Below are 15,262 nucleotides of genomic sequence, written 5' to 3'. Positions count from 1 at the left end.
CGTTTCTCTGTAAACATTACTTGAAACAATGAGCTGGATTTATTGACTCAGCAAAGGGCTCTTGAACCAACAGATTTGAATCAAAGACTTTTAGGAACAAGATCCCTTAAAGGTAATAGTCAATCTTCATCCTTTTACAACAGGAAAACAATGGATGGAAGAGATAAAAAATTATATGACTCACCCAAGGTGATATGACTAACTTCCTGAACAGTGTCATCATTATCATCATTGCTAATATTATGCAGTATTTACTATTTGGCATGATCAGAGCTGAGGGCTTTCTTTGTTCTTCACATCAACTCATATAGGATGTCCTAACATCATCCCCATTTTCTAAATGAGGAAAATGGGCCTCTGAGAAACAAAGAGCTGTAAAGGGAGTAGGTCCAGAATTCAAACACAAGCAATGTGACCCTGAAAATCCACATCTATAACCAACCCACTCCTCCGCCTCCTCATCAGCCCCAGACTCAGGTCTCCAGACCTCCCACCAGAGGAGGACTCCATCCACCCGTGGAGGTTATGAGATCTGCATGTCTGACAGTGGGCTCCAGGGTGGTGGTCTCATAGTTACAGGACTGAAGGAACTAGGTCCCCTCCCTGGATGCAATGCTTGCCCTCAGAATCCTAGTGCAAAGAGCGGTTAATACAAATTCTGTGTATCTGTAATCCCATCAGAAGGCATAACACCAGAAAGTATCTATAGACTATGGTCTTTAAAATATACCGGATAAGACCATATCTTTTCAAAATAGTGACTGAAAACAAAATGGTGCCTGAAGACCCATATTCTCATTTCAGCCTCTGGTTGCACAACACCTAGGTAGATGCCAGAAAAGTGGTTAGATTCTCCACAACACGACTCTAAGCCCAGCACCGCGCACATCGTCACACCTATGGAACCAACAAATGTGCCTCATCTCTGAATGTTTTCATCTCTATTAAGTTCTTTTTTTTTATTCCCTATTAGTCTGTGTGGTATTCTGTGTCAAATTCAGAAGCAGAAAAACAAAAATTGAGATGCTGAAGCAAAGACGATGGCCATACAGGCATATTCAGATTTTATTTATATATGTATTTAAATATACTCATATACTTAAATCTACATATTTAAATACCAATAGGCAATGATGGTAAGTATATATAGTTAGACGTCTTCAGAATTATAATGCATTTAGTCTAAAATTTAAAGATCTCAAAATTCTAAACCCAACAAAGACAGTATCAGCAGACAAAGTGAATAACACAGGCAATAAAATCAGCTTCTAATTACTTCTCTGTGCTGTCATCATTCCACAAGGTACAGACAAGAAAACACTCGTGTGACATTTTGACTTTTGTTTCTTATCACCTCCATGGTAACCGTGATCTGAAACAGCACTTTTACAGATGTGGACTCAGTGAAAGTCGAGGAGAAATTCTGAGAGAAGACACAATCTGTTGATGAAGGATAAAAATCTAAGTGTAGGAGGAAAGCAGACACTTAAAGGATAATCACTGCAAAAGCTGTGCCGCAGGACTGACTGCCTTTGAACTTTTGGAAAGAGGTTAAAAAGAAGGCAAGAGTCAGAGACAGATACCCAGGAAGGACTCCAAGCTCGCAGGACATGGTCCAGATTGGATGGAGAAGGATCCTTAAAGGGAAGGGAATGAAGATGAAAAGGATGGAAACGAGCCAGGATGTGACTGTGCAGGGTTGAAAGTACTATCCAGAGGGAAAAACCTAGTTTTATCAGCTTTCTGGACCAGGAAAGAATTGCTGTAAAAAAAAAAAAATGTTACTCTACTTATAAAAAAGAAATTTATAAATATAAATTTATTTAAATATATATGTGAAAAAAAATTTTTCTAGCTTTTCCCAGACTCAAGAATTTTTAGCAGGGACATTTACAAGTTTCAGAACCCAACAAACTTTGCGTTTATTTTACTCATGACTATGGTTACAAAGATCATCTTTAAAAACAGGCAGGATGTTGGCGGGGGGCACCTAGGTGGCTCCGTTGGTTAAGCATCTGCCTTCAACTCAGGTCATGAGCTTGGGGTCCTGGGATCAAGCCTCGAGTCGGGCTCCTGCTCAGTGGGGAGTCTGCTTGACCCTCACCCTCTGCCCCTCCTGCTCATGCTCTCACATACTCTCTCTCTTAAATAAAATCTTTAAAAATAAATAAACAGAATGGAAGTTATTTTAAACGATGTATTTAGAGACAATATAGGATGATGGTTAAGAAGGCCAGTGCCAAGTTGCCCGGGTTTAAATTTCTTGCTATATGATCTGTAGGTGGGGTATTTAATCTCTTATGCCTCAGTTTTCCAATCTTTTAAGATTGGAAGAGCGTCTGCTTCATAGGATTGCTGTCAGGGTCAGATGAGCTGGGAGACATAGAGAGTGGTACCTAAGTGTGGGCTTACATAGTTTATTTGACACATTTTTATGAACCTCTTACTAACATAAAATACGGAGCTAAATGCTCCACAGGTAGCGTATTCCCCACCCTTACAAGATAACACAGGGAAGCAGGGCAGATAGAATTAATACATATAAAGGAGTAAATGAAAAAAGGGCCACATAGCAAGCAATATTAGGAAATCATTACTAACTTTGTTAGGTGTGATCATTTTCTAGATTCACTCTAAGATACAAAGGAGAATGTCTTGATTCTCAGAAAACACAAACTGATTTATCTGGGGATGAGGGGGCAGATTGACTGTCATTTACTTTCAAATTACTTTGCAAAGAACCCAACCCTATACGTAGAAAAAAAAAAGGAGAGAAAGAAGAAGAAAGAAAGAAAGAAAGAAAGAAAGAAAGAAAGAAAGAAAGAAAGAAAAGAAAAGAAAAGAAAGAAAGGAGGGAAGGAAGGAAGGAAGGAAGAAAAGAAGGCAGCAAGGGTCCAGTGCTGGCTCAGAATCCAGAACATTCTGTGCACTTGAGACACTTTCCAAACTTGTCTTCACAGTGTGGCTGAAATGCGAAGGATCCTGGAGACACAGGCTTTTTAAAGTAAAGTGCTCTATAAACATTATTTTCTACAACCAGCACCCAAAGAGCAAGCCAGTGGGAGGGGCTGCTTTAAAAATGCCAGCCCGGGCGCCGCTCCCCAGTTATATGCTCCCGCTAAGAGGCTCCAACACATGGCAACGAATCCTTCAGAACTATAATTAAAGCCCCTTTTTCCTGGTCTGTCTTCAGTGAAGGTAAACCTCAGGACAAAAGTCTTCTTGCAAAGACTGCTGGGAAATTGGTCTTTATCCTTTTAATTCCGGACCATCACTTCTCCTCTAGGCTTTATCTAGAGACCATGGAGGAACTGACAGGCCACCGGATAAAAAAGAAGGTTCCCTAGACAATCCCCCAGACAAACCCACATTTAAACTGCCACCTATGGGCTAATGCGTCTGTGCATGGACTTGGCCCAGACTTCTCCCCCAACCGCCGGACTCACAGAGCAACTGCCCAGCTGACATCTCCACCTGGAGGCCACCAAGGCCCCTCAAACTCAACATGTCCAAAATAAAACACCTTTCCAAGGGGATCCCTGGGTGGCGCAGCGGTTTGGTGCCTGCCTTTGCCCCAGGGCGCGATCCTGGAGACCTGGGATCGAATCCCATGTTGGGTTCCTGGTGCATGGAGCCTGCTTCTCCCTCTGCCTATGTCTCTGCCTCTCTCTCTCTCTTTCTCTGTGTGACTATCATAAATAAATAAAAATATTTTTAAAAAAACACCTTTTCTCTGTACTTCTTTTTCTCCATGAATAGCACAACCAACCGTACAGTGACAGAGGGCACAAACATGCCCTCCTGTCCCCCCCCCCCCAACTCCAGAACCCACCCATCTCAGGCCTCCTCATCTGATGTCTCAAGTTCACCCCTTTCTAAAATCCACACTTCCCTCTGACCAGTCCATGTGCATTCTCTGGACTTCTGCAACAAACCCCAAACATTTTTCCTTATTCCCACTCTTGTCTCTCTCCAATCTACATCCATCAATGATTTAACAGTAATCGCTAATTGGAAAACACTCATGATGAAGCAGCTAATATGGAATAAGGACTTAGCCTGGCGCCGTGCAAAGGACCCCACCTGCATCATCTCATGTAATCGTCATTGTCCCTACTAAGTGGGCAGTATCATTTCCCCATTTTATAGACCAGGAAACTGTGAGAGATGGAAGCCTGAGCTCGCTCCCCCATGAGACAGGGCTGGTGAGTAAGCAGTGGAGCTTACTCCAGACCTAAGGCCCTGGCTTCCCCTCAGGATGAAAATCAAATGCCCCATCCTGGCCCACAAAGCCCCATGAAGCCCCGTGCACTTCAGCCTCCCATCACCCACTTTCCTCCTCTCTGTCTCTCCTCCTCAGTGATCCCATCAACTCCACTATCCTCCTCCCTGTCCTCATTTAGGGTCTCCACGTCTGGGCAGTAGTCCCAGCTCCCCCAGACCCACCAGCTCCCCACTGTACAGCCTCAAGACCCTTCCTGCTGTAATTACATACTCATCTGTGTGTGCAGCATGGGAGGGTCAACCCAGCTCTGCTGACCCTTCGGCCCCAGCACCCAGCACAGTGCCTGGCATACAGGAAGTGCTTAGCCACCTTTATCCGCTGGAAACACGGAGCAAAAGTAAAACTCTTGGGTTCTACTTCAAGGGCCATCCTTTATTACTGGTGTGATTGTTTTTTTAAATACTCAGCTTTTTAAATTTATTTTATTTATTATTTATTTATTTAGAGAGGCAGAGGGAGGAGAGAATCTCCAGTAGGCTCCATGCTCAGCATGGAGCCCAACACAGGTCTTGATCCCAGGATCCTGAGACCATGACCTAAGCCGGAATCAAGAATTGGATGCTTAGCTGACTGAGCCACCCAGGCGCCCCTCTGGTTTGTGATTTTTGTATGTCACTAACACTACGAGCCTTTGGGGCCTCATTTTAACTTCCTGGTAGCAGTCAAAGCTGTAAAAATAAGCAATTTGGAGTTTGCAAAGCTCTTTCACAAAAATCCCATTTGTACCTGGCATGACCCTGTGAAGTCTGTAGTATTATCGTAGCCCACATTTAGGAGGATCAGGGGATGGAGGGGGTGCTGATTAGTGATTTGCTGTGGTCAATCAGTGGGTGACCCTGAAGCCCACCTGTGACCATACACGCAGCCTACAGGCACTTAGGTAGCAACCGATTAACCCCGGGCGCAGCGACGCTGTGAAAACCTGCGAAGTGCTCCATCTGCAAGTGCAGTGCCTGTCGCTTGCTTAGCCCTAGACCCTTCCACTGTTTCCAAATTTTCTCATTTGCTTCAGAGACACAAGGGGAGGTCAAAGGCAGGGCTCATCAAGCTCATGGAACTCCATTGTAGTGGTAACACACACATCATGAATGGATCACATGCCAACTTGGGGAAGGGGACGCAGGGACAAGTAGCCTGGCCACAGCCCCCAGCTCCTACCCCAGCGCAGGTGAGCAGAAGCTGGGCGACAGGATTCACTTCTTTAGTTCAGGTCTTTGAAACATTAAAGAGTAGGAGGTGCTGCAGACCTCAGGTGCTGCTCCTGGCAACCCCGGAGCCCTCAGGTCACCTAGGGGGTCAGTGGCCTTTTTGCAACGCCACGCTGTCCAACTGGTCCCCTGCAGGCTCTACGCCAATGGCAGCTCAGAGTAATGTGGAGTGCAGGGATGTTTCCTTACGTACTCAGACTCTACTTTTAATCTCTGCAGAGGATGTCACTGTACTTCATGTAGTTGTCAGTGTCACTTCTATGGATCAGGAGCTTGCATGCTGATTTTAAGGCAAAAAAAAAATGCCTCTAATATCAGGTTATTCTTACAACATTAAAGTTTAAAGTAATCACTTCAATTACATCCCTCCATGCAGAAATGAGAACTTCCTCTGAGTCCAAAATCATTCCTTGAACACCAGCTTGAAGGCTATGATTACCCGCCTGCTCCATCAGAGCAAACTACTCTAACAGTAAAACTTGTTTAAAATAAAAGCGGCTCCAAAGACGTGGCTCTCCAGATAACCTGAAGTTTCTAAGATGTTATAAAGTTGATTTAAAAATAAAAGCAGGTGAACTTCATGCTGAAATTTCTTTTTTATGTGAACTGGTATCAGAAACAAAATTTTGAAAATTTTAACATGAAATTTAGGGAAAAATTTACTATCATCCATTGCATTATATTTATTCATTTTCAATGTATAAATAAAAACCACAGCAATTCCTAGGTTATGTCTAATATTCACACATAATTTCCAAGCTATTGTAGCATAGAATTTAAGAAAAGATCATCTTGTATTTTGTTTAATAAATGGAACAAGTTCTCTTGTATGGATTTTTTCAGAAATGTAAAGCTGATCAAAGTAGTTTACGATTTAAAATGGAAAACAAAAGGCATTCCTACACAATAATTTACCTTCTGGACACTGGCAGGTGAATCCACTGAGATTAGACACGCATGTTGCTCCATTTCTGCATGGCTCCAGGATACAATAATCAATCTTGGATTGGCAAAGCTCTCCAGTATAACCTGAGTAAAACAAGATAGGGATTTTATAAAATGTGTTACTTCAAAAGCACAATGAATTGCCCCAGGAATTGATGGAGTCAAAACTGGTATCCACCCACCAAAAGCAGCAGCTTTGACCTGAAGAGCCCCACAGCCACTCCTTGATCTTCTTGGGTTTTGCAATGAGAAATAATCATCCCAGTTTAGAATCGCAGTTCAAAAATCATCTCCTTTGCAAACATCGTTATTGCAAGGAGAGACTTTTCTCCACCATTAGCTCTGTGTTTTATTTCAAAATACTCGTCAGGACCCTTGAAACTGAGGGATCCCAGCTTCCTTCTGACATATGGCAAAACACAATCTACAACGTTCTATTTGACCTAACCAAGATGGCCATTTCCCCCAGGTCATCCCAATACCTATAAAAAGAAAGTATTAGGAAAAATTCTAGGTATTAAATCTTGTTAATTTATCTTTTACAGTTGGAAGACCCCTTCTGTGTTAATGCCATGCCCTGTCCCCTCATTTTAAAGATAAAGAGATTGAGACACACGTAATGTTAAGCACCTTAATATATTATTTTTAATTTTATTTGAATCACATTCAACTCAGTAAATTCTCTGTGAAGCAAGACTCCAGTGGGGATTTCACTGAACAGTAACATAACCACACATGTGCGGTGGGGTAATAAGGACTTCCATCTATCGGAATGCAACCAAAAAGCTTTAAATAAATTCCAAATTCTTTATTAACTTTGAAAACAAAGCCTTTCCAGAAAGGCAAGTTTGAAAGAGGAACACGCCAATATGTTCATTTTAAAGTGGGAAATGGTTATGAAGGAAAATCTGGAAAATACAAGACGTCCAAAAGAAAGAGGCGTTGCCCTTCATTCTGCTACTTGTGTGACGACTTTTAATAATTTGGAGATAATTTTTATCAGAAATTTTTATGCACACAGATCTATTCTATACAATTATAATCATGCTATAACATTTTATACCTTCCCTAGGATGTACATTAAGTATCCAAAACCTTGTCTTTCTGAATTATTAGTTTTGAAAGATTGTCATTAGCATTTGAGTCTGAGACTTGCAAAAATATATCAATGATATTAGACGAGAGATAATTTGCCTGAGCTTCAACTACCTGCCAAACTAGTATAAATTACAGATTGTGAATGTGGAAGCATTTATTTGCAACTCTGCTCTTCTCCCCCATGCTTTAAAACAGTCCAGGAGATTCTAGCTTATTAGTGAGTATGGTAAGATTAGTAAAATAATTGCATAAAGTAAAAATCCAAACACCAGAATAAAAAGCTATTTCAAAACTGCAGAACAGAATATCTTAATATGATAATATTATGTTAATGTACCTTTAAACGACAGCTCTAAATTCAGAACGAGGGAGAGCGAACTGTTTCTAAGAAGAGGGCTACAAATAACTTTTGGCTAAAAATAATAGCTAATATTTATAATAGAACACTCTGTTTTTCCTTTATTCATTAACTCACCCTCACTGCAAACCCTGAGGTCAGTATCACGATCATGTCCATTTTACAAATGAGGAAACTGAGGACTAGGAAGTTTATGTAATTTGCACAAAGCTACACAGGGAGTCAAACTCCTGAGACCAAACCCTTCAACATATCATCATTCTTAAGGCAACCCGTATCACATCCTCAACAAGTATGCATTTAACATGAAAGAAAAATAAGAGAAAATATAGACAGACACAGAGACGAATATAAAGTAAACACCATAGTTATTCTTGGGCTTACCAAGCATTGTGTGTGTGTGTGTATGTGTGTTTTTTAATCTCTGCTTTCAAAGTTTCTACAATAGGCTACAAAAGTACCTTCATGCAAAAGATGACCAATTACAAATGGTGGCTTCCTAGAGGCAGGTGTGCTCACAGGATACAGTCATGAATCCTGCCCTCCCAAAAACTGGGACCACAGAATCACACAAAAGCATGAAAAATCACCAGAGGCCAATTAGGTATCATCTATAAGGGGTGGATAGGTCTCTACGAGACAGGAAGAACATGAGCAGAATTCAGGATTCCATGAGCTTCAAGGTTCTTTAGAGAAAATGTTAACAATCACTTTCTTTGAATTTTTTACTTGGCAATTTTAAACATAGAGAGAGACTAGTATATAACCCTCACATATCGACCACCTAACTTCAACAATTATTAACATTCTGTCCACTTAACTTCATCTAACACCCTCATATTTTTATATTTTCCCCGTTGGAGCATCTTAAAGCAAATTTCATCTCACCGGTCAAGACTCCAATATGTATTCTTAACTCAAGGAGCCAATATACATGGAGATGTTTAATGGAGCTTGAGAATCACTATGATTTATGTTTATTTAATTCTTGCAAGGGAAAAAAACACAAAAGATAATTTCAGATAATCTTCCCGTGCACGAAAGTCACTCTGGGCCATCAAAAACTTCAGCCCTGGAGTCCCACCACCACCTTGCACAAAGTGTTCCCTCTGATACTACATCCTTCCATGCCCCCCCACCCCCCATTAGTCAAGTCCCTGCCCAGATACCACCTGCTCAGAACTCAGGCCTCAAGCCTTTCTTTATTCTTCACCTAGCACTTACCTCTCCTCAAGAGTACACACATAGACTTATTACCTCCCCACCTAGAAGGTGAGCCATGGGAGCAGGACTTTGTCCTGGAGATTCCTGTTTTCCCTACAGGGTTCTCTCAAGTTCCATTGCATTGTATTTATTACCTGAAATGCTTTCCTTTGTTGATTTCCTTTTGAGATCAAATTCCCTACAAATCAGGACTTGGCCTGTCTTGTTAATCTCTGAATCCCTAACACGTAAATATTTCCTAGCACAAATGAATCAACTTGCTTAAAGCTTTTGTCCTAAAATCAACTATACCTTTCAGGTGAGTTTTAGCCTCTCCTCATGCAGTAGTACCAGAACAGCATGGGCAAAATGTGCTAGTTACTTTTTTCCCTAATGCACATCAAAATAAATACATAGTGAGTTTGAATACAAGCTCCTTAAGATGGCAGTGGCCGGGGCCGAAGAGCAACGAGGATATGGAATATTATCTTGTAAAATGGAAAGGATGGCCAGATTCCACAAATACCTGGGAACCTTTGCAAAATCTCAAGTGCCCATTATTACTTCAGCAGTTCTCTAATGACAAGCATAATTATTTATCTCAGGTAAAGAAAGGCAAAGCAATATCTCTCAAAGACAATAACAAAGCTCTGAAACCTGCCATTGCTGAATACATTGTAAAGAAGGCTAAACAGAGGACAGCTCTGCAGAGATGGCAAGATGAACTCAACAGAAGAAAGAATCATAAAGGAATGATTTTTGTTGAAAATACTGTTGACTTACAGGGCCCACCTTCAGACTTTTACTATATTAATGAATACAAACCAGCTCCTGGAATCAGCTTACTCAATGAAGCTACCTTTGGTAGTTAACGTACAGATTGCTTCTTTGAGAAATGCTGTCCTGCTGAAGCTGGAGTTCTTTTGGCTTATAATGAAAACCAGCAAATTAAAATCCCACCTGGTACCCCCATTTATGAATGCAACTCGAGGTGTCAATGTGGACCCGATTGTCCCAATAGGATTGTACAAAAAGGCACCCAGTATTCACTTTGCATCTTTTGAACTAGCAACGGCTATGGCTGGGCTGTAAAAACCCTAAACCCTTGTGAAGATTAAAAGAATGAATTTTGCCATGGAATATGTTGGAGAGGTAATCAGAAGCAAAGAAGCTGAAAGACGGGAGCAGTTATATGACAACAAGGGAATCACATATCTCTTTGATCTGGGTTATGAATCTGATGAATTCACAGGGGATGCAGCCGATATGGAAATGTCTCTCATTTTGTTAATCACAGTTGTGACCCAAATCTTCAGGTGTTCATTGTTTTCATTGACAATCTTGATACCCATCTTCCCCAAATAGCATTATTTTCCACAAGAACTATAAATGCTGGAGAAGAGCTCATTTTTGATTATCAAATGAAAGGTTCTGGAGATATATCTTCAGATTCTGTTGGTCAGAAGTGTGTGCAAGTGTGGAGCTGTGACTTGCAGAGGTTACCTCAACTGAATATTCAGGAAATAGAGCTGACAATTGTAGTTTTGTTTTTTTTTTCTAATGTTAACATTTCAAAAAAGTATCTGCCACTCTTTTCAGATTGTCAAGATTATATGCTATGTTAATTTACAGTTCATGTTTCAAAATATTGGTATTACTGATGCTTCTGAAGAGAAGAACATGGGTCACATAGATTAATTTTAAATATACATATTTACTGATTAGATACTAAACGTGAAGGGAAAACTATTTATAGATGAGCATATACATACATAAAAAGACTGTGTGAATAGAGAAAAATGCCTCCTTCAGTGTTTAAGCATTGAACTAGTACCATAAGTCACTAAGATCAAATAGTCAACCTGCCATACACTTTGAATTTAGAGAGTTAATTCAATTTGGGCAAATATATACAAGTGCTATTTCTGTTATGTTGTCATTCCCATTATTACTCATTGTACTTGTATTTGAGACAAACAGGTGATACTGAATTATTCTATTTTTCTACTTCTATCAAAATATTGGATTTTAATCATAAATTTAAGGTCTAAAATTAAATATAAAAGTTGAAATACAGCTTGATTTCATATTTTGAAGCAATCTAGACTGTTATGAGGCATGTATGTCTGAACCAGTAATTCTTAAAGATTTTTAATCCCTTAAAGGAATAATTTCCCAAAAAAAGCTCTAAAATTCTAGAATGGTTGCCCATTATGCTGCTTTGAAGGATGGGGGCACTGGGACCAGGAGAGTTTTGGGGAGTGCCAGGCAGAGGAAATGGAGCACTTTAAGGGCCCCTCGTAATAATGTAAATTAAGAGAACCATGTTGAGTACTTCTGATCTAAACATAAATAGTAAAACAAGATAGCCCTGAGCGCAGTTGTACCTAACAATAATGTTTCATATAATACATCTTCTGAATTTCAGGCAGTTTTAACATTTCCACCAAATTTAATTATTTTTATATTTCCTGCATGCTCTTAAAATAATCTATATTTTGAGCTGATACTTATTTTTTATACATGAATTTTTAAAATATGATAAAGCTAAACTTGGGTTGGCCAAAGTGTGTACCTGAATTATGAGAACTTTTTTTACTTGAATCATGAAGACTGAAATGGAATACATTCCTTGTTTGGTTTTTGTTTTATTTTCCTGCATAGTAAAACATCAATCGGGAAATAAATAAATAAATAAATAAGCATGTATTCTCACAAAAACATGCTATCTAACATCACCGTGTGGGGAACCTGGTGGTTTAGTCTGTTGGGCATCTGCCTTCAGCTCGGGTCATGATCCCGGGGTCCTGGAATCGAGCCCCACATTGGGCTCCCCTACTCAGTCGGGTGTCTCCTTCTCTCTCTGCCCCTCCCCTTCCACTCATGTTTTTCCCCAATCTCTCTCATAAATAAGTAAATAAAATCTTAAATAAAATAATAAAATAAAATAAAATAATAAAAATCACCTTGTGTTCTGCAATGATCTGTACTTCCAATATGGGGGACACCACAATGGGGCAATTGCCCTGCTAAAGGGTCTCCCCACCCCCAGCCAGACTGGATGAATGGAAAGTTATGTTGATCCTCTTCGAACTTCAGTCTTGCTTCTCCAAAAAGTGTTAGCATCTTTAACAGGCGCCTCTGATGTGGCAAATCAATAGACCTAAAGCAGGATTTCCTCCTGTAACAGCTCCCCACCCCCGGGTTTAATTCCCTACCTCGGTGGTTCTCCAGTAGGGGAATTCTTTCCCCGGGGGAACACTTGGTAATGTCTAGAGATGTTGTCTATTGTCACTCCCCTGGTGGAGCTACTGGCATCTAGTGTGTAGGAGTCAGAGATGCTGCTGAACATCCTACAATGCACAGGACAGTTGCCTACAACAAGGAACGACCCAGCCCTAAGTGTCCCTCATGCCAGAGTTGAGAAACCCTGGCATAAGTCAATGAGACTTTGGTCTTTCAGACTGACATCCCAACACCTCTTATCTTCCCTTAAACAGAAATCAATCCTTTCAAAGCAGGCAAACAGATCCTTCAGGATATTTTTAAAACTCGGAATCTATAGGAATATTTATAGCCTCTAACAAGTTAAAGACCATTTTGAAATAAATGACTTGAGTCTAAAAACTTTAAGTTACTGAGGAATTAATAATTGTGACAGTCAATGAATAAACAAAAATAATAATTGGTCCATAAACAGACCACTATGGAAAATACTGATCTCTCCTCTTAGAGAATCACAAAGGTTTTACTGCTTCTTTGGAGAACATTCTATGTCAACAAAGAAGATATAAGAAAGTTATGCCTTGGGATATATAATAAGGATGCCTCTCAAGGACATATGGGACAATTGGCAAAGCTCTAAACTCTAAATGGAGGCTCAGTGCTTTTAAAGCACCTGACCGTGAGAAATGATGTTGGATGAAATAAAACGCATGTCCTAAGTGAAGGCTGGCAGATGGTAAAGGCAACCAGGCACCTTTAGGGAAACGCACTGAACCGAATAATCCATTCAGTGGATGCATTCCCAGATTACATTTGGTCTAATGTAGACTTGGAGGGTTTAATTTTATACTATTTTGTATTCAAGTAGAAAATATAATTTAAAATTTATCAGTTATAGAGGGGGAAATGGCTAAGTATCCCTGTGAATATCCAAATGGTTTGGTGAAAACTACATTCTGGTAGTGTCTTTTTTTTTTTTTTTTTGGCAGTGTCTTTTGATTGCCAGCAACATAACCAAAAATCTGCACCCCTCGGCACCCCCAAATCACAATCTATGCTGGCCGTACTCCTGAAATGAAGGAAAGCCTTCTAGAATTCAGTGATAAATCACAAGGAAGCAAAATTGGCTAAATGAATCAGGCTATTAAAAAATAAGGCAATGGATCAGTTGTTTTTCTAAACATCCTCCTTCCCTGCACAACTGTTTTTTGTGCATGATGTTCACCAAAATAAAAATATTCCTCTGTGTTGCTCTGACTCGGTGAGATAGAATCTAATTGTTTCTTTGGAGAGCTGTCCTGAAAGCTTCCAAGGTGGGAGCGGGGATAGGAGCTATTTTTAACATTCCTGGTCTTTTAATAGCCCAGCTGTGCAGTGAGGCGAAACTGCTGGATTTGTACTGAAAGCCTGATGCCAGGAGAGAACCCACCAGCCTCGGCTCCTGCCCTCTGGGGATCAGAGCAGCTGGGCTGGGGCCTAAGCCCCTGCTGCAGAGATGGAGTGCCTAATATTAGCACACTGAAGCAAGAAATAAATAGCAGGAATCTGTGGGCCATCTAGATATTCAATCTCAGAGGCATCCAATTTCAAAGTCAGAAGGCAAGAGTTATTTAACAGAAAAAAAAAAGTAGTAAGATCTGCTGGCAGGGGAAAAACAAACACCTCAGAACAAATGCAGACATGATTTAAAAACCAAAGGCAAAGAAAGGAAGACATAGGAGGCCCATCTGTGAAAGGCAATCGATAAAATATAATTAAAATCGGAATATGCGATAGAAAAGCACGGAAGAAAGCTGACATCCAGCAAAATTAGGAAAATCAATCTCAAGGTGAGAAAGAAAGTAACCACATCTAATATAGCATGTAAGCAAGAGACACAGGGGACAGGACAGTGGCTTGCAGAGTCAAAGGTTTGGGATGGCCACTCAAGGATCAGCTGGGTAGCCCATCAAAGGACTGACTTGGCTCTTCATGTGCCCCCTGGGTGAATCATGGAGAATGACAATACCCGGCTTTCCAGGCTGGTCGTCGGGATCGAATGAGACTCCTCCAAGCAGCAGGAACCATTTCTATCAATCGCAGAGCTTGCACCACACCCGGTACATTGCAGACAGCTCAATATTTTTGAATGAACGGATGGATAATTGACAGATTTTAACATCGCCCAACAAAATCCCAATATTATTTGATTTCTCAGTTTTTAACAGGCAGTTTAGACCAGCAGGCTCCAGGTGTGGCCCCCCCCCCCCCCCCCCCCCCGGCAGCAGCAGCATCACCTGGGAACTTGCTACAAATACAAATACACCAGCATCATCCCAGACCTACAGAATCAGAGATTCTCAGGAGGAGATGGGGAGGGCGGGGGTGGGTACAGGCTGCAATCGGAGTTTCCAGAAGCCTTCCAGGTGATTCTGATACAAGGTACTTGCTAAAGTCTGAGAACCACTGATCTAGGAAACGAACAGCGGTTTTTCTCATTCTCAGATGCTAATATTATTCATTTAAGAGTTGCACACATATGACACAGATTACAAAAGAAACAGATCAGAAAAGGAAGACAGTCAAAAATGACATTAAAGAGTCTTTCCTGACTGCACTGTTGGCACATGATTTTTTTTTTCTTTTTTGTGATCGGGAGCCCCCAGGCTCAATGGCTGTGCCTGTCACTGCTTTGTTTCCAGATCTGTTTTCCTATTATTTAAGAGCAGTGTTGGTGATTTTTGTCCTCCGCACCTAGCACAGAGCCAGGGACTCTGCAGGCACTAGTTATAAAGTAATTAATGACTACGTAAGCACCATGTGTTGCTATTTTTAAAATAATCTCTTTCATTCCATTTTCCTAGAACCCAAGTCAGAAACCGTGGCCAAACTCTGTATGACACCTGTAGCTCCTAATCTGGTGATTACGAAGTGGGAGACAGTTCAAAAAAGGTTTCTTTC

General features: G+C 40.7%; 1 protein-coding gene and 1 pseudogene across 1 annotated transcript in view; one reads left to right on the top strand and one right to left on the bottom strand.

Moving 5' to 3' along the window:
* Positions 1–15,262, bottom strand: part of DNER (delta/notch like EGF repeat containing) — a 313,637-nt gene that overhangs the window by 84,869 nt on the left and 213,506 nt on the right. The window contains exon 7 of the mRNA XM_072719318.1: positions 6,409–6,522. Within this exon, the coding sequence (XP_072575419.1) occupies positions 6,409–6,522 (114 nt within the window). The remainder of the gene's footprint in view (positions 1–6,408; positions 6,523–15,262) is intronic.
* On the top strand, positions 9,547–10,609 carry LOC112925523 (histone-lysine N-methyltransferase SUV39H2-like; annotated as a pseudogene).

The sequence above is a fragment of the Vulpes vulpes genome, chromosome 9, assembly GCF_048418805.1.
Source record: "Vulpes vulpes isolate BD-2025 chromosome 9, VulVul3, whole genome shotgun sequence".
In the NCBI taxonomy this organism is placed as follows: domain Eukaryota; kingdom Metazoa; phylum Chordata; class Mammalia; order Carnivora; family Canidae; genus Vulpes; species Vulpes vulpes.
Note: the sequence above shows the minus strand (reverse complement) of the source record. Positions and strands in the feature narration are given on the sequence as shown.